Source organism: Neolamprologus multifasciatus, chromosome 14, assembly GCF_963576455.1.
Source record: "Neolamprologus multifasciatus chromosome 14, fNeoMul1.2, whole genome shotgun sequence".
NCBI lineage: Eukaryota > Metazoa > Chordata > Actinopteri > Cichliformes > Cichlidae > Neolamprologus > Neolamprologus multifasciatus.
This window is the reverse complement of record NC_140452.1, coordinates 12,278,062-12,298,355: the sequence shown is the minus strand read 5'-3', so window position 1 is coordinate 12,298,355 and position 20,294 is coordinate 12,278,062. Positions and strand designations below refer to the sequence as shown.

Below are 20,294 nucleotides of genomic sequence, written 5' to 3'. Positions count from 1 at the left end.
CTGCAGAGTACAATGATTAGGGTCTGATGACAAAGATCAAAGCTGCTTTGATACCAGAGATGATTGTGTACCTGCATTAATTTAACCAAGAAGTCATTTACTCCACTCTGTTCATAAGCAAATTCAAGCCGAGCACAGTTACTGCTGAACTCTCACAAAAACATACTAAAAGAAGGCTGCAGACAAGGCACTGTCAGAGCAGTCTTTTTGGATATAAAGTACTCGGTTTTTGGTTTGTTTTTTTTGTTTGTTTGTTTTTTTTTCTTTTGGGGGGGGGGGGGGGGGGGGGGGGGGGGGATTGCTTTTGCTTGTTTTGCACTGACATTGTAATTTTCTTTTCCAATACAGTCATGAAGCAGAGACAAATTGGGAACGAGTTTTGCCAATACAGCTGAAAACGCATTCAAATTAAAGCTGGCGGTTGGCAGTTTAGCTTCAAATTGCTGTGCCACCTCACATCTATAGTAATAAGAGGAAGAAAACGGATTATAAATTTACGCCCAGCTGAGGGAAATAAACCAGCGACTTGATGATTATGATGATAATTCAGTGTTTTACTGGGACTGTGTGTCTTGTAAGAATAACTGCATCATATTTACCACAATGCCTTTACCAACATGTCTCATAAAGCACAGGTTAAATGAGTCAGTGGTTTAGTAACACATTCAATATGGCTACCATAACAAACTGCTGATCGATGACAGACTAGTCTCAATTTACTCAATCAATTAGCTGTTGACAGATGAGCTGAATTAATCTGTCAGTGCAGTGTGAACGCAGAAATCAATTTCTCTAATCAGGAGGGCTGAATTATTAATGGGTGAAAGAAATGCTTTTCCTTCCCTCTCTGACTTGTGGGCAGCAAGACTGTGGTGGTGAGATAAAGAGAGACACAGAGAGCTGAAGCAACAGTGATGAAACAACCATCTGGTCCTAGAGGGACTGTAGATAAATACAGTATGTTCCGCAACATGGCAAACAGGGTTTGCGCACCTGTCCAAAACGCATCGAAATCTGGGATTCTTTTTCTCAGTGAGGAATAAATGGATAAAAAAAATGTGATCTGACTCAGATTGTCAAATTCTACAACGAGTATGGTTTCTATTCTGACTGCCTCTGAAGTGCAGAGTTGTAAGTGGGTGGCAGCCTTTAGTAGAAACTTACATTTGGAAGTTTTTAATAATCTTTATTATTAAACAACAAGTACAAGTATTGCACAACACTACCTTGCATCTTTTGAAATGTAATAATACTATTTGACATTTTCATTCCGTTTTGTTACATGTTACAGTTTCGTCTCTGCCTAAAGTGCTACGACCCTTTTTCAACACGATGCTAGTAAATATGTCTATTGATTGAGATTTATAGAGGCGTTACATCAGTTTCCTCACAGCACTGAAACTGAGAGGGTTGAGCCCAATTTAATGACATATCTACGATGATAAAAAAGCATGAGAGATAATCTCTTCATCTGCTATGATCAGGTCCACACAGCGGACATCATGCATCTCATCATGAAGTCTCTAACATCCTTCAAAAGTTTCAACTCATGGAACCCAAGTGGCAAGAAATAACAAGCTCCACTGCTTTGCACTTTTGTGCGATCCTTGCCGCAGTGAAAATAATGATCCCATGGGTTTTGGGCTATCAAACCCTGTAGCATGACAGCATCATTCCATAGGCCAGACACTCATAAAAAAAAGAATTAGAGTGCAGTTCCTCCTTTTTTCTACTAGTCCCAAAGGCTGCCACTGACCAGGGGCAACCCAGTCTCTCTGCACACCACAGGAAGACACTTAGAGGACTGCAACACTCCCTGTTGCCTGTGATACAAGTAGAAAATAACACAATATACCAGAGTATGACTTTCATTTTCTTCTGCTACCGACCCTTGTGTGTCTTTAATACAGTGAACTAACTATCCAACTACAAATTAAAATAAAGGCAATTTTTCACTTCCAAATAAACATTGTTTTTCAGTATTAACCCAATGTTTGAAGATTAAGTACCATTAAATATCTGTGTGCGCTGTAAGCCCCATTTTGCTGTTTTATTACAACTGTCAAGGGTCTGCATTTTTCTTTCTGTATATTGTTTCTTATTTGCTAGGAAAGAAAAGTCACATATCTATCATCTGCATGGTTTTTGTTTTGTAGGCTGTTAGTTTTCTGTTTTACTGACTTTGCTTGTCATTGTTTTATTTTACTTCCGGCTTTGGTCCGTTTCCCATCTCCTCCTCGCTAGTTATTTATAAAAATTCCTGTTGGGATTATTTTGTAAAGCAACACATTTCTGTGGATTATCTGAAGCTTTTGTGATTCGGTTTTCTTACATAGTCAAAAGCATTTGGCCATGTTCACTTTACATGTACAGGAGCTGCTTGGGCATGAAGCTCACAGTTTTTATGTTGATATTAATGTTGGTGCCAGAGGAGGTTTGGAAGTTTCCAGTTAGTAAATCAGTAGAGTGTTGGCCAAGACAGAGAGAATGATCCATTCTTTCACAAATGTTTGTAAAGGCATTCTGCACAGTTAGATGTCAAATACTTTGGGCAACAGTGGACCAGATTTGTGCCCCAATATCTTCTCCTGTAGCTTGTGTTTCATACTGCAGTGCAGTGTTGTTACAAATTTCATGGGTGAATCTGCCTTATGTAGAACACATATGATAGTGATAATAGAAAACAAAGGAAAAACAAAGTGCATCATGTGAAAAACCGTTAATCATGGCACAATTGTTTTAACTTGTCAAATACAGATGACATTATTTCCAAGAGAATAAAGAAAAACGAAAAAAGAAGAAAATATGAGGAATAAGTATGCAGAGAGGGAATTTTTTAGGCTTTCTGTTTAAAGAACTCCCAGACCTCGTGAGTCATTACCTGACTTTTGAAGATTAACTAACTGCTAAAACTGGAGTAACGAATGGAGAGAAAAAAAATATGTCAGCTGCTGTCAGGCACAGTGTGTCCAGAAGCACCTCTAACTGTATCTGTCAAAGTCTGTGAATGTCAAGTCAATCATAAAGTTTGAACTTTACAAGAAAAAAGTTGTTTGTTTGTACTTTAAACGAAACAGAAGTACATCCAAGTTCAGAGCCTGAAGAAGAAATCTAGCTAACACAACACAGTCAGATTTACAGCCATAAATCATAACATGCACTAGAAACGGTAACCCTAGGCAGCAATAATCTCTGCATTTAAACTAAGTGCAGTTACGGTTACACTGAATACACTGTGGGAGTAAGTGAAAGCATGTCAAACATCAAACATGGAGGAAACGACCACGGATTAGAGAATAAATCATACATCAGAGACGATGGTTTTTCTCCGGCTCTGCTGAGTTCAGACAGTATAAAGTTGAGTGTATGCTAACAGATGTATGCTGAGATTGGCTGCACTCAGACTCCTCCAGGCAATTCTGAATTAAAACAGACCTCTCGTCATTTGTATAGCACTCCCACTACAACAATAAATCAGTGGGGTAGACAGCTGTCTGACCTTTCTCCCCAACTCACCTGTCTAGGTCTTAAAAACACTGTTCACAACTTCACGAACTGCAGATAATCGTCTCCCCTGGGGACATTTATTCTTCATTATTTCAAGAATTCTGAACGATTGCTTTGCTGTGTCTTAATAGAATAAAAGTTAAGGAGGGGGACAACAAGTAACCAGTCATTAGCAAAAAGAGAAAACAATTATTTCTCTGAGAATTTCCTGGGCATCAGTAGACCTGACTTAAATCATCTTCAGCAGGGTAGCTTTTACTTAGGAAGTTTGTCTTTAAAACAGCTGGAGACAAAACACTAGTGGCACAAATTGGTCACTGAGAGTGCAAACTGCATGAGTCACATCTTGTGTTCAGGGTTTATTTAGCATGAAATGCCATTCCTACTTTTGTGAGAGGGTGTTGGGCTTAACACTAAAGAAACAGAACAGAAACAGCCTTTTGTGAGCATCTGGGACAAAAGTGGGAGATTCTAAGGAGAAGAATCTGAAAGTAAACAGGCACCTCCTTTTTCTTGCAGATCAGTGGGATGTTTTGTCAACATATAATAAATATTCACACTGTAATCCCTATTTTAAGAGGTCCGTTTCCTTTTATATTCACATTTATGTTCTGATTTTTGTTAAGATGCTCGGGAGCGCACCACCTGCTGCAGCTGATATAACTTGGCTCATGTCTCTATCCCCGCAGAGGGCCTGCTGCTTTCCTCTGTGTACTGTGCCATTATTCCCCAGAAATAGGTAATTTATGCATCTGTTTATCTGGGAGGAAAAGCAGGACAGCGATACAAGGCAAAGGAACTACAGCAGGACAGAGCTGCTCATTGATTTCACAGATGGATTGGTAATGCAGACTGCTTACATGTAATCTAATTTAGGCACCCACAAGCACATACCTTATAGCCTGGTCCTAGCTGATGAATTGCAAATATCTGAGCGGGATTGAGAGCTTCGCTGAACACGAAGACAGCTCCTAGCTGCCCGCAGAACACTCTGTTAGCATCCGCTGTCTCTGATGACCCAAGGAAGCACTTATCATAACTCTGCAAGAGGGACATAGAAAAAGAGGCAACACCATCAGGGACTAGAAGAAAAAGAAAAAATATATATATCACACAGCTCTATTACGCAGAGGTCAAAAAGTAAAATGTATAATATTTGATTTTTCAAATGGGTCTTTCAAATGTGTTTTATTTTCTATTCCAGCCAAGAAATTCAATTTCGTTTTTCAAAATAACATTCTCTCATGTTGTTTCAGTGTGTACGTTGACAATTCCCTGATGGAAAGAATTTCCTAACGGCCCTGATTTACAAAGATATGAAACCTCTATATAATCTCTGTGCTAGTGAAAAAATGTGCTGTAGTTACATCCAGCACCAAATCGAAGGGCAATTTACAACGGCAACAGCAAATTGCATTATAAGTGAAGATCTATAAAAGAGGTTCAATGGAAGAATGAAATCATCAGATTAGTTGATAGAGATCTGGTTCTATTTAACCCTGTAAAAATGCAGTTTTACGTCCAACATGTGTAAGATTTAAAGCAAACAGTCAACTAAGTACAGCAAATTCACTGTCTAGAAACACAGAGCTTTTTAGCAAATATACAATCCTTAACAAATTTATTATACCACCTGTCAAAATAACAAGAAAACCCAAATATTAAAAAAAACAAATCTGCCAAAATCTTGTTTATAGCTAAAACCTATATTGTTACTTAGACAAAAAAAAGTCACATTTTCAGTTCATGTGAATTCATGTTTTTATGCCCTCTGGTCTTCTCAGAAATCAATCAAGCACTAACATTCAACATTCAACCACTAAAACTAATTTTTCTGTTAGTGGGTGTACCCTGCCTTTCTACCTATGAAAGCTGGGATAGGTTCCAGTGACCCTGTTAAGGATAAATGGAAGAGAATGGATGGAAGGACAGGATGCGGGAAAACAACTGTAATTTAGCGTCTTAATAAAAAGTTTTTAAAAGTTTGATTATTTGATCTGCTTTTCTGTAAAACAATAAATTTGAAAATTTGTGGCCAACAACAACAATTATAATTCAGCAAAATAAATATAATATAACAAAATAAAAATAAAATTTTTAGTGAAAACTGATGCATAGTGATGGATCACAGAAACATATTTTGGAAATTACAGAAAATGTTCATTTAGGGCAGCTCTGGCTTAAACCACATTGCCAGGTTGTCTAATAAATTTGTTGCCCACTGTATATGACCAGAGACCTGCTTATGCCTATGGAATACTGCAAATGTTCATGTTTTTCTTCATGTATCGCAACATTTCTTCAAAAACAAAATCGCAAATTAAGGCATCTTCATTTAATGTGGTTGAATATTTCATCAACTATACTTGGTTCAAAGCACACCTTTCTAAATGTGTTTCCTCTCTGCAAGTCCAAATTGCTAATCATTTCTAAAAACTGTGTGCAATCATCTGAACATGCAAATATTCTGTTAGACTGTAAATCACCTTGTTATCACAAATTTTAAATAAGACATCCTCAGTCTAATGGAAGTTACAAATTATTTTCACATAAAACAGCTACTGGGTCTCGAAATTGTATTCTGATATCTACTGCAGCACAACCGGGACAAACAGATGTTCAAATAAAGAGCGAAACCCTAGACAGACTTCAGAGGAAAACAGTGAGTTAAAACTCATTTTCTCATTTCATCAATGAGAATTATTGAGGATGTATACATGTTTTACTCCCACAGAGCGCGAGCCATGCGAAACATTGATGTGGCAGCCTTAGTCAGCCTTGTGCCAGGAAGCATTAAAATCACGACAAAACGGCAACAGTGAGAAAAAGTAACAAATAAGGAGGACTTACATCATTTGTGTTGACGTGCCATGCCATGTCTCCATAAGAAACAAGCTGTCCGTTAACATAGCATCTGATTTCACTGTTCCTCCAGCGGCTGTAGATGTGGACTATACTGATCATGTACCACTAAAGGTGAGAAAGCAATCAGATTGAGATTTTAAGAATACAGCATTATGTATTTAGGTCATTAATGTTTTAACTAAATGTATCATTTAGTTTATAAAACAACATCACAAATAATTTTAAATGAATCACAAAGTTCAAAAGAACAATGGAAATGAAGCTTGCTACACAATGTTCTCAGATTTACAAAGGAGGAGAGTAAATAATAGATCAGAGGACAGACCAAAGGGACACAAGACAGCTAATTTTTAATCACACACAAAAGGAAGGTAAATACTGGAGAACTGCAGCCAAAGAGGTGAGAGGGTGCAACAATAAAAAACAATTTAAAAGTTAGCAAGAGGGAAAAAGTTGTTTCTTATTAACTATATGCTACAAGAGGTAAACATTAATGGTCTGTCATTATATTATTTCACTGTCCATTTCACAAGGTGAAGCTGTTCAATTGCTTATCAACACAAATCAGCCAGTCATACAGCAGCAACCACCTGAAGTTCAACCCGAGCATCGGAATGGAGACAAAAGTTAATTTAATTCACTTTAAACATGGCGTGGTTGCTGGTGTCTGCTGATATACTGGGATTTCACGACCATTACTAGGATGGTAATGGTTGGGGGTTTCTTTCCACTCTTTGGGTTCCTTAGTACCAACTGAGCATTCACTAAATGTTACACAATACATGATTATTGTTGCTGACCATGTCCATCTCTTTATGACCACAGTATACTCATCTTCTGATTGCTCATTCCAGCAGGATTACATGCTGTGTCACAAACCATCTAAAACTTGTGTCTTGAGCATGATGATGAATTCACTGTACAAAAGATGACCTCCACAACCATCGCATTTCAATCCTTTGGGATGTGGTTGAACACAAGCTTGCGGATGTACAACTGGATGAACAACTCTGCAGCAACTGTGTGAAGCTATCACGTCAACGTGTACCAGATTCCTGGGGGAATCATTCAAGCATCATATTGAATTGATGCCACAAAGACTTAATGCAGTTCTGAAGGAAAAAGTAGCCCTGCTAGCATTAGGTACTAGCAAGGCGAACCTAAAGAAGTGAACAGTGAGTGTATTTATATATTTGACCATATCAACTGTTCTGTGCTAAAAAAAAAAGAAAAAAGTAATTAAAACTTAATTCTTCTAAATGAATTCTTAATTCTTTATATAATAAGAAATATGAAACTTTAAGCAATAGTAGCAGGAACTGGAAGCAGCAGTTGGAAATGTGGAAAGTGGGACAAAGGCACACCAGGCAGAAGCAAAACAATGTGGATTAAATGACATCAAGAAGAAAAATATATTTTTCCACCTTTTTTAAGATATATTTTTGGTCTTTTTACTTTTTGTGCCTTTACTTGAGAGTAGGAACGTGACATGTAGCAAAGAGACAGTGACACTGCAGTCCAGGCAATATATGTGGCCTCTTAATTATGAGTTTTTAAAAATGTTTATTCGATGTTGCTTTTTATTAAAAATACTGCAGAACTGCTTTGAATTGGTGTCTGCACTGCTCTTGGACTTGCTCCCCCTGTCAAGCTGCTTGTGCCGATAACAATAAGACGCCCGATGCAGAACTGCATACCACTATAAAGGACTCAGGCTGCTCATAATATGAACATAGGGTAAGACTGAGACAATCAGTCACAGCAGCAGGAAACAGATTGTCCATCTCCTACAGTACGTGACTATGCCTACTTTTTATTAGTTTGACCCAGGAAGGACAATGTGAGCAGTCTAACAGAATTACTGCTACTTCACACAAAGGTAAGGACACTTAAAAGATGTCTGTGAAGGTTCTCAGTCATCCAGGTCATCGTAGTCAAAGGAGCTTGCAAAGAAAAGCGTCTGGACTTCTTTAAGTTGCTTGAAGACGTTTCACTTCTCATCCAAGAAGCTTCTTCAGTTCTTCAGCTTCTCGGATGAGAAGTGAAACGTCTTCAAGCAACTTAAAGAAGTCCAGACGCTTTTCTTTGCAAGCTCCTTTGACACTTAAAATAAGACTCATAGTTAAAGGGAAGAATGCAAGCTACCTGTACTTATCCACAGAATCAATTAAAAACTCAATTTATGACAAGTTGTCTTCTACGTTATTCCACAAAACCATACCTGCAGTGTGACACTTGGAATGAGACGAATAGTTGTTCCCAGGTCTTGTGTGAAGCCTCTAATTGTTTGACACATGCTTAGAGACAGCTTTCATTCTCTGCAGGGATAGGTGCGCTACACTGACACTTCATGCTAAATTAAGTTTCATATTCTCATCTACATTTACATCCAATTAGACCTGTTAAGACTGCTCAGGGGCTTTAAATACATTCACGTTTATATGGAAACATACACAGCATGACTTATGTGTAGTGATTTGGTGTGACAATAAGTTCAAGACATTAATATAGTATAGAGACAAAGGCAACAAGCACAATTGAGGAAGCAATTGGAGAACAGTAGAGATAAAAAAAACAATGTCAATTTAAGAAAACGGAACAGGGAATTGCAATTGGGATCAAGAAACAGTTCAAGAGAATTTCTTTTTTACCGCCAAGCTTATTAAATCCCCTAATCCACACTGGCATGTTTGTTGTTTATTTTTTTCCTGACAGTACACTGAAAAATAATCATATCAAAAGGAAAGCGTTTCTGCACCCCTGAGCCCATGCAGCCCTTTATTTGTTATACTTTCAGATAATAAAACGACTGCATTGATGCAGAAAAGCTCTGTGCACCTACTGTTTCCGCCACACAGAAAATACACTAGGAATCGATAGAGGGTGACATGCTGGTGGAGTGGTTAGCACTGTCACCTCACAGTAAGAAGCTTCCTGGTTTGAACGCCAGCTGTGGTCGTTCTCCATGAGTTTCCTACAGCTACACTGGTTTCCTCCCACAGTTCAAAGACATGCTTGTCAGCTTAATTGGTGGTTCTAAATTGGTCATAGATGTGAGGTGGATAAAGCGCTTGAAGTGTGTAGAATAAAGTGCTGGACTTTGAATGACAATGAAGAACACAAAAAGTACTATATGAATACAAGTACAATGCATTACACTATAATCAAATCTATAAGAGGAAAGACACTAAAAACAAGGAATATCATCAACAGACATCGTGTGTATGGACTGTTAGGGTTAGACTTACTTATTTTTACAGCTACTACACATTTTTTCAGTTTTTTATCATGAAATATATAAATGTTTTCATCACCACAGACCTTACTAGGAATAGATATGGAGTCCATGGGTACAGATAATGTAAATGAAAGAAGTCTAAATAATGATATATGGTCTAGAACAGCGGTGTCCAAACCCAGGCCTCGAGGGCCAGTGTCCTGCAGGTTTTAGATGTGTCCTTGATCCATCGCAGTTGATTTAAATGGCTATTACCTCCTTAACATGTCTTGAAGTTCTCCAGAGGCCTGGTAATAAACTAATCATTTGATTCAGGTGTGTTGACCCAGGGTAAGATCTAAAACCTGCAGGACACTGGCCCTCGAGGCCTGGAGTCGGCCACGCCTGGTCTAGAACACTTGGAGCAGGAACAAACCAAAACTGCTCTTACCTTCCTGGGCTGAAAATCATACTTCACACAATGCTGAAACCCTTTTCCTTTGGACTTGAGAGATGTGATGATCAAGCAGTTACCAACAAAATGTGCAGAGTAGCCGATGCCCTTGCTGGTGCGAAAGCTGCAGAAAGAGATATTCACACAGTAAATCATGAGCTGGCAAACTTGACAGGGTAACCCAAATGTACTTAGCCACAAACAGAAAAAAATATATTTCTAAAGCAACAAAAGCAGAACTTTTTGACTAGCAAATTATGCAGTCCGGTTTCTTTATTTTTTCATCCTTTCAAGTTCATTCATATGTTTCCTCCTTAAGGCGCCAAACAAAGAAAAACAAATCAAGAAAACGGTGGCTTTGCACTGCATAATAAATTTGTGGTCATGCTATTTTAAATACCTTGCACTGTGCGGCCAGAAAGCAATTTGCAAAAGTAACTGACAAATAACTCATAAGAGAATTGTGATATTATACCTCAAGAATCACAAGAGCAAAGTAGCTGTAGTTATTTGTTCAGTTATATAGTGAATGGATTTAAACAAACAGAAAAGCGAGACTATGCTTTGACAACACTCTCAATGGTAAATCGCTCCACTCTGATGTTCCTGCCTTCCTGGTAAAAGATATATTACAGAAGCACAGAGGAAATTCAACTTGTAAACAATAAGAACCGATCCTATACAGCCCGCACTATGTACACGCACAAACAACCTTGCAATAGAACAATAGTTCTCCACTCGTAACCTGCTTGGAATGAACATCTTTTTCATTGCTGACACTTACTCAATACACTTTCACAATCCTCAGGTCTATATTAGTCTTCCATCTACAAAGACCCACTCCACCACACCACCATCTAAGACAAACCGACCTCTTTGTCAAGGCAGATAAAGAGAATACAGGCCTCTGCAACGCAGGGCTGGATGCAGAGCTAGAGAAATATATGACCCACACACGGATACCGCTGAGGCAGCCAAGACACAGTGGACACACTCCTTTCTAAAGATACAATTCTTTTTGTTGTCTACATGCCCTACCAGTGAGCTGTGAGGCATTCAGAGCAAAGCATAAACAGGATTAGTTTGGCATATCTCACCTTTTTGTGGGACTGTACCAGTGCTGAATACAAAAATGATTGGACGAATACAAACATCACAGCTTAGCCATTTTTTTTTCTTTTTAATGTGGTACATCTGACAAACACAGAACAAGTCTTTCAAAGGTGAACAGACTCTTTCATTCACACTGAACTACCTATTGGACAATTAGTCTTCTCTCTGACTTTTCATCTTTATTATTAGCTCGCTCTCCTACTACAATTCTTTTATATATCGCTTTGTATTTTTCTCCCAGAGTTCCTCTAATAAACAGAGCAGCCAAACATCACTGTGTGTCTAGGTTATTGACTTTAGCACTAATTACTCACAAGCTCCTGGAAGGGCTGCTACGTGAGCCTTATGTGGCAGATATTCAAAACTAAATTAATATCTCCATAGCGTCTCCCACAGCGGCAATTCACCACTGGAGTCGACAGTTGTGTAGCCGCTGTAGTTCATGGCTCCGTGGGTTTTAATCTCAATAATCTCACCTAATTCCCTATTCTTATTATAATTCATGAATATTATCTGGCAAAAATGAAGCCCTTTTCCCGAATCACATTACATAAGAGCTGCCAGTGTGTACAAAACTGTCTGTAAAACTAGTTTAACCTTGAAAAACAAGTTGCAGTCATAATCTACTTAGACGAGAAAATCACTGTAGGTCACAGCATATCAGACACCATACTGCTTTGTCAATAAAACTGCTTGTAGCTTTATAGGTCTCTGCAGAGAGGGTATGATTTCTAATACAAAGCTAAAGCAATTAGAATGATGGAAAACTGGAAAGCGCAATTTACTTCTTTTTGGCGTCATAACGTGGCCTTACAGCACCTATGAGAGGGATGGGCGTGTACTGAGGACATTGGAAAAAGGAGTAAAAGCATAAGTTAGTGTGTACTCACCAGTAGAGATATGGTTTGTCCTTGTCCACATTGATGTTATTTAAGGGATCCATTCTGAACCAGGTATTAAATGTAAACCCATTTTGATAAGGCCACTTAGCAATGGGAGGTAAAGCAATTGCCTAAAACAAAAAACAAAGAGAAAAGATAGCAAAGGACAAATTCATGCACCATCAGAGATAGCTCCTTAAAATTATGTTCACCTACTGCTATCGCTGAGTTACATGACAGGGTAAGCTAAATTATACAGACTAGTATGCACCTAAGCTTTATTCTTGTTTGCTTTGAAGAAAATAGGGGCAGTATAGAAATTGAAGATAAATACTGGACTGGCTGCATAAAGTTTAACCAATTTTTGCAGCTCCCCTGCAATGCACAGGTCCTGCTCTACTATACAAATGTTATTTTAGTCCATTGTTAGATGGCATAGTGACATCATAATATATAATATACAGTATATCTGAATATTCAGATTTTTTGACTATACATTAGATGTTACTGTTGTGAAGTCAAAATGACACAACACTTTCATAAGGTGTTACCGGTTCATAAATGCTACATATGGGTCATTTTAGTCCATTGGTAGGTGGTTGCTGGGCACTATGATAGCATTATAATATCTGATTTGTATAAGAAGCTTCAGGGGCATTAGATGTACCTCTTTGTGCCAGTTTTGGCTGCTGAATGAGTTCTCGTGTAGGAGGAGTTCACACACAGAGAGAGACGGTTGTATTATAGTAGGATAATATGCTACTATACTATACTATATGAATTAAAATTAAACATAAATATATAAATCAGTAATGTAAACTAAAATGTTCATATTTTCACCTACAAAAAAATACAAAAAGAATATCCCTGAATCCATACTTTCATTCCATTTTTGAGACTAACGTTAAAACGTTTTAAATGTAAAGGAAAGTCTTTATTTTAATTATCCAAATATGTACCTCCAGTTAAATATTGATGTTTAATAATTGCTCTGAAACTGTCGTCCATAGCGTTAGGTGTTGACATAATTCTCATGCAGACTACATTATCAGCGCATGTGTTCAGCCTCTTTGACATAAATCTGCTTGAGTTCCACTTTTATTTGAGTGAATTTGCAATTAATCTCAAAGACTTTCGGGAGTTTAGTTTAAAATAACTTTTAAACCATCAGTTTAAAAAAATAAACATTTAATGACATCACTGTGACACCTCATTTACTTGCTTTAATCAGCATCCTGCAATATGTTGATGAAAAATCCAGCAAACCAGAAAAATAACATCAACAAGGCTTTTGATCTTGCAAAGCCTTAATGAGGAAAAGGCACAGCATGGTATATTTGACATTACAGAAAGTGTATTGCCCACTATGCAGACCAAAACGTACCTGAGATGCAGTTTGTGTATGTGGATACACCTCCCTTTATTCCCCCTTTCTTAACAGAACCCTTTGTTACCTGTGTAATCTTTGATTTTAAGGTTCATTTGCATCTTTTTATTGCATTTTCATACTGTGCATGCAAAAAAGTTCATGCTCGCAGTGCATGTATGAAAACTGCTTCATGGCAGAATGTACAATCTGAAAGCTTACTGCTGCGCTGCGACCAGGAAAGTTGAAGAAGGCATCCGGACCGTGTCTCTGAGGCATCTGATTGAGCACCGACAACATTTTGACTGCATGCTTCGGCTACACAGGTGGCAAAGATAAAAAGGGTATAGATAAGACAGCAAGGCTTTCTCTGTGGCTGACTGGACAGCAGACATTCAATATCTTTTCAGTTACTTCATTCAATCATTCGACAGTAAGTCAATTACAGAACAAGCCACAGACCGATCAGTGTTGATGGGTTTCTTGAGGCGTCTCCAGTGACAGTGTCAAACAATCACACACATGTACAACTCGTCCTGGTATTACTCACCCAGAGGCCTCCTTCTCCTCGCAACATGCTGAAGAGCATTTTTAGTTCCCTCACTGTGATGCTGTAGCTGGCCAGTACTCCCAACATATCCACTAGCAAATCTTTAAAGACAAAGATAACATAAACACATCATGTGCAGCTGCACTTTACTGATATTCTAATTCATCCACGCTGGAAGTTTTCCTGGAGTTTCTCATGGGGAAAAGTATTCATATGACTGAACATCTGAGATAATGGAAACAGTTTTACTTTAGATTACAGTTCATTGTCCGTGAAATTCTTATATTTAACACAGAAAAGCCAAAATTGCATGGAGAATGACTTGGAACATCCATCCATCCATCCATCCATTCGCTTCCGCTTCTCCTTTTCAGGGTCGCGGGGGGCGCTGGAGCCTATCCCAGCTGTCATAGGGCGAGAGGCGGGGTACACCCTGGACAGGTCGCCAGTCTGTCGCAGGGCCAACACACAGGGACAAACAACCATTCGCGCTCACATTCACTCGCACATTCACACCTAGTGGCAATTTGGATTTTCCAATTAACCTATCCCCACAAGCTGCATGTATTTGGACGGTGGGAGGAAGCCGGAGTACCCGGAGGGAACCCACACAAACACGGGGAGAACATGCAAAGACCCCGGCCCGATGTTGGAATTGAACTCAGGACGTTCTTGCTGTGCGGCAACAGTGCTAACCACCATGCCACCATGCTGCCTTGACTTGGAACACTGCAGCAAAAATGCATTTTGATTTCATCATCTGAAGCATAATTTAGAAGTAAGATGGGGTACGGGTGTAATTTGCAGAGCCCAGCATGTCAGTGACAATGACTTCAGTACACAAAACCGCAGTGACAGAAAACTCATCTCTAACATTAATCTTCAAAGACTGAGGGGTTCCGAGCTCAGTTGTTTCTATATCCTTGTGTGTCTATTTCTACCTGAAGGTAGTATCAGTATCAAAGAGATATTCTAATATAATCCCGGTGCCACATTTTAATTCCGTCTGTATTTTATCCGAAGCCCTCCAACAAAAAACCCCCAAAACTTTAGTTTCTAACCAATACATGTAAAATATTGCAGGATAAGAACAGTAAAATACAGTAGTTTATATTTAATATTAAGTGCTTTTGTGAAACGAGAATACATGTGCATGAATGCAATGGAGTGAACAGTGATGATACAAGCAGTAGTGAAGGCAGATGAGTTTAAATACCAGGGATCAAACATCCAAAGCAATGGACAGTGCACAAGAGAGGTGGAGATGAGTTTAAGGGGTGAGTTGTGACAGAAGTATAGCAGCGAGAATGAAAAAGGAGGTTTATAAGACTGTAGCGAGATCTGTTACGAGGTATGGAGGCATTGACAAAAAGATTGGGAAAGAAAGTGGAAGCAGCTAAGACTTTCAGTGTGAATGACCAGGAGAGACATTCCCTCTTTTATACTATGTAAGATAAAGTATATTAGGAGGAGACAAAGTTAGAGAAGTAAGGTTAATGTGGTTTGGACATGCGAAGAAAAGGGACAAAGGATGTTGAATATGGAGCTCCCAGAGAGTAGGCAAAGAGGAAGATCACAGGCAAGATGATTCATGGATGTAGTGAAAGAGGACATGCAAACGGGGATAGGGTGAGATGGAGGCAGATGATCAACTGTGGCGACCCAGTTCAAGGGCTATTGTGACTTTTCTCAAAAACTGATGTGTCAAAGAATTGTGTGGATTTACTAAATTACTGAACAAAATCTAATCCCTATACACACTTAATTTCCTTCATATTTTCAATGAGAATCATCAAATACACTGTTGTCTTCACTACTTGGTTTTGAAGAAATTTGTTGATGTTTTTATATTTTTTAATCATGTTACTATAGAACTGTTTCGGATAAGATTTAGGGCTAAGTCGCCTTTTTTTTCTTTTTTTTTAACCAAAGCCTTCAGCAAAAAGTACAGAGAAATTGTCTTTTTGACTGAAGCTAAATCCTAACAGGCATTCTTATGTACTTTCTAGATATAAACATCATATTCATTACCATCAATTAATCTGAAAAACAACAACAACAAAAAAAAAAAACCCCAAACAAAACACACATACTACGTCTACTACAGGCAAAAAATGAGGACAGAATCATATCGTTATCGTACCTGCAATCATGTCCTCCACTGAGCTCATTTTCAGCAACACCTGCTGGATAAGGCCCACTTCAGTGCTCGTTTGCAGATTTCGAACACTTTTTCGAAGGACCGCGGTAAACATGCTCCAGATTTCAGCCTGGCAGGTGATGTTACAGTGCTCCAGCAGCTCCACCAGGCAGCTGATGCTTTCCGCATCTTGGATAATGAAGTTGGTCTCCAGATCAAACTCACCACCCACCAACTGCAAAATAAGGTGAGACAGAAGGAAAATGTGTGAAGAGATTGAATTTTTATGCCTTTCACATTCTGCTTAAGATGTAGTTTATTCTACGTTAATGCAATGGTCCAGCAAGTAGCAACCTTTATTAAATTTATACACTGGACACCACTGTTTGACCCAGCTTTCAACCCCCCCCCCCTACACCCACCCCCCCCCCCCACACACACACACCTTTTTTTTCCTAGGGGGGGGATTAACTAATAGGATCCTTTCAGAAATGTTACACTTTACTACACTGATGGTTAAGGCTAGAACTGGAAAGAGAAAGTGAAAAATCTTTCCTTCTACAAGATTTCGATCAGAATTTAAGCACCTATGAAAATAGAGCTGGCATACAACAAAATAAAAGGAGAAGGCAGAAGGAGCCACTATAACTCCACTGCTCCATTTAAAACACAATTGATAATCACTATTAAGTAAGTAGAAAAATGCAATCGATAATGCAGATCTTCGAGACCAAAAAGCATGAAATTAGCCCTTTAAAAAAGGGCACGGTATTTATGGAGTGTGTTGTCAACAACCTGCTGGTGGGCATCAAAGCAAGCAGGTGGAAAATGGACCTAGATACCCAATGGACATTACTGTGACTGACAGGTAATAGCTAGGTGAGAGCAAAAGTTGCCTAAAGTAGAGAAAGACTAGTCCATGGAGGTATAAATAAGGTTTCACCTCAATCATCATCATCAGATCTTGGCACAATTACATTACAATGATGTGTGCTTCAGGGCTGCTAGGACTTTAAGTTCTGAATGACAGTCTTTGCTCAGAGTGCAGATAAAATAAAATATAGAAAAACCCTGCACAAAAACGTACATATTCTCTCTGGGTAAAATACACATCGATGTGCATACAAAAAGTAAACTGTTCACAAATACAATCTCATCAGACACAGTCTGGCTGAGGTTTGAGGCTAAAAGTTATCTTTATTGGCTCACTTTGAGTTATTTGTGTTGCAACAAGAGTTCACACAATAGCTTTACACACAAAACAACAAGAACATCCACAGTTATTACAAAATAATTGCAGGAAATGGAAAAATTCATAATGGGAACATTCATACGTAATGCTATTTGGTATTATGTACATAAAAGGGACTCAATATATAAGAGTCAGTCCTTACAGTCCTCCTATCAAGCATCATCAAACAATGACCTGAGAGCAATGTTAACTTTCCTATAGAGCAGATGGTTCAGGCAGTCTTTTATGTCAATAGACTTCCTAAGGAAACGTCTGCTATAAATGACCAAAAGCTTACCCATGACATCTTATTGGTCTACTGGTTGTGCTTTGTTGCCATCTCCCCACATTTAACAGCTGTTGCACATGTGGAGATCATAGAACTGTAAATGGTAGAATAATTCTTAACATTAAAAAAATAGAATAAAAAGCACTTGTCAACATATTTAGAAAACCATTCTCATACCAGACCACTTCATCGGTTGATCAGTCTCTTGACAAAAAACAGAAACATTGATCAGTGAGATGCTAACAATAGCAGGTATTCACAGCTTGAAAACACAGGTGGTGGGAGGGGCAAGGTGAGGTATAATTCAATTCAATGGCCAAAATGCACAGACGATTCTATAAATTCTATAAACCCAAACAAGCTATAACACGTCTATGTAAGTCTAGACACCAGGTTAACTGGTTTTGGACATTAACAGACTGATGGAAAGCTTAGGTCACCATTTCAAAGAAGTGATTTTTCTAAATGATGCTCAGTTGGTACACCATTACACCAGAAAAATCATTATAGATCCATGCTTTCATGTTGTTAATGCCCAATTCTGACCATACCATCCAAGAAAGCAAAGACCTATCAGACCAAGCCACGTATTTCCAGTCTTCTATTGCCCAGTTTTGGTGACCTTGTGCAAATTGTAGCCTCAGTTTCCTGTTGTTAGCTGACAGCAGTGGTACATGGTGCAGCCTTCTGCTTCAAGGCTTTAGTGCATTCAGAGATGCTCTTCTGCATAACTTGTCTGTAGCCGGGGGTTATTTGAGTGATTGCTCCTAACAGCTCGAAGCAGTTTGAAAGATGGTTCAGGGGAAAGTTCTTCTCTATTCTGATGGACAATGTGAACTTTGACACATTATTTTGACTATGTTCTCATGCCTAAATGCATTGATTTGCTACCATGTGATTGGCTGGTTAGATATTTTTTGTTCAGGTTAATTAAACAGGTGTACCTAATGAAATGGTGAGTGTAATAATACAAAGAAAAAAATTGTCATTATGCTTAATCATATATGATGTCAACATGCTCTTCCTCAACAGATATTGTATTGAGAAAATTTAACAGTTCAGTTTATGCAGCACCTGCCATGTTCCCTTCTTTTATGAACTGTGACTGTGTCTTTACAACATTAGGTTTACCCAAGATCACAATGCATTTATGTCATTTTTAATGTGTGGTTGTTTGAGGCATAAAGAATAACAATATATCAAAAGATTGATGATGAAAGAAACTTCCTGCAATTCATATGCTGTCAAAAGTTGTCAGTAAATTATTATCAGACAAAAGACTCCTTTTTTAGCCGCTATGATGTTCGTCATCCAAGAGCATATGCAATAAGAGAGAAAAGAGCCATAAAATCTAGACTAAACCTCATAATTCTTAAGTGCAATTGCCATTAATCACACTATTCACAGGCACATCACAATCCCGAGAAGTGAAGTAATTGCAGGTTTGGTTCCTCAGAATAATTTTCACCCATTAGCTTACAAGAGGCACATAAAGACATTAAATCACTGATTACACACTTAACAGGTGGACAGCACAGCGTATCTCAGCCATATAAAAATTCAATTCAACATCAATGCACAGTTTGAACACTGCTTAGTTTCAGATGCAAACCCCATAATCAGTGTAAATGACCAAGCTTAGAAGGAAATGCTGCAGAAAACATAAAATTGCAACAAACTGTTGCTAAAAAGCAAAACCAAACTAGTATTACTATTCTACATAAAACAAGCAGTTACATCAAGTGAGTAAGGAAAATGTCCTGCTTGCAAACACGGTAAGATGCACACAACACAGCTGAAGTGAAAAACAGGGAAAACAGAGGGAGTACAGACAGCAAAGATTTGTGGTAAATTACAGCAAGTCATCCTCTACAGTTGTGTTTGATATGTCCCTATTCAGCTTCTGAAAAGGTCAGGTGATTCTTTGTTGGAGACTTGACATGGGTGGACAGCAAAATTACTGGTTTGTACTGAGATGATGCTTTTGGTGTTTGCTCCTAAGACCAATTGTAGTTTCCACTGTTATTCAAAGGCTTGCTATCATGGAAAAACAGACTATAACTGGCCCCTAAAAAATGAATTTCATTAGGCTTAGATGGTGTAAAAGAACTTCTGGGTCTGGCTGTGATGATGGAAAACCTGCCAAAAGAGCTCTACACTACATTAATTAGACCTTCTTGGAAGAGTAGCTAGATAGATCCCGCTCCTATATTAAATGGTTATCTTAGCCTCCCTGGAGTTTTCTTAATGATAGCAAAATTGACAGCAGGAGCAGAAAATATTCTCCTTGGAACACCAGCCTGAACACCATGGGGGTAATAAACAGGAAACAAACTGCAGTTGCTCATCACCTGGTTAGCAGAGAAGATGATGGTCCCCGCATAACCAATAGTAGTGAGGCAACCATAAACAAAGATAAAAGCCAAAACATCTTTCAAGAAAGATGACCTCAAAGGAAGGATTCACCTTTCAGCATGACAATGACCTTTCGGCACATAGCAAAGACAGTGCTGCAGATGCTACGTGATATGTGTCTTAATGCCCAGTGATCAAGACACCAGCTATGGTCTGGAGGTGAATTTGCTTGAAAATCTTTGGAAAGGCCTGAAGGTTGTTTTCTCCAACAAATCCATCCGGTCTGTCAGGGGTTGTCGGGATCACCGCAAAAGACTAACACAAAC

General features: G+C 38.6%; 1 protein-coding gene across 5 annotated transcripts in view; it reads right to left on the bottom strand.

The window, feature by feature from the left end:
- Positions 1-20,294, bottom strand: part of nbeab (neurobeachin b) — a 207,833-nt gene that overhangs the window by 137,219 nt on the left and 50,320 nt on the right. For all 5 annotated transcript variants that reach the window (XM_085131434.1, XM_085131435.1, XM_085131438.1 and 2 more), the window contains exons 2-8: positions 16,097-16,328; positions 13,954-14,054; positions 13,626-13,721; positions 12,047-12,168; positions 10,041-10,167; positions 6,358-6,477; positions 4,402-4,548 (exon numbers count right to left, since the gene is read on the bottom strand). In XM_085131434.1, coding sequence (XP_084987560.1) covers positions 4,402-4,548; positions 6,358-6,477; positions 10,041-10,167; positions 12,047-12,168; positions 13,626-13,721; positions 13,954-14,054; positions 16,097-16,328 — 945 coding nt within the window. The remainder of the gene's footprint in view (positions 1-4,401; positions 4,549-6,357; positions 6,478-10,040; positions 10,168-12,046; positions 12,169-13,625; positions 13,722-13,953; positions 14,055-16,096; positions 16,329-20,294) is intronic.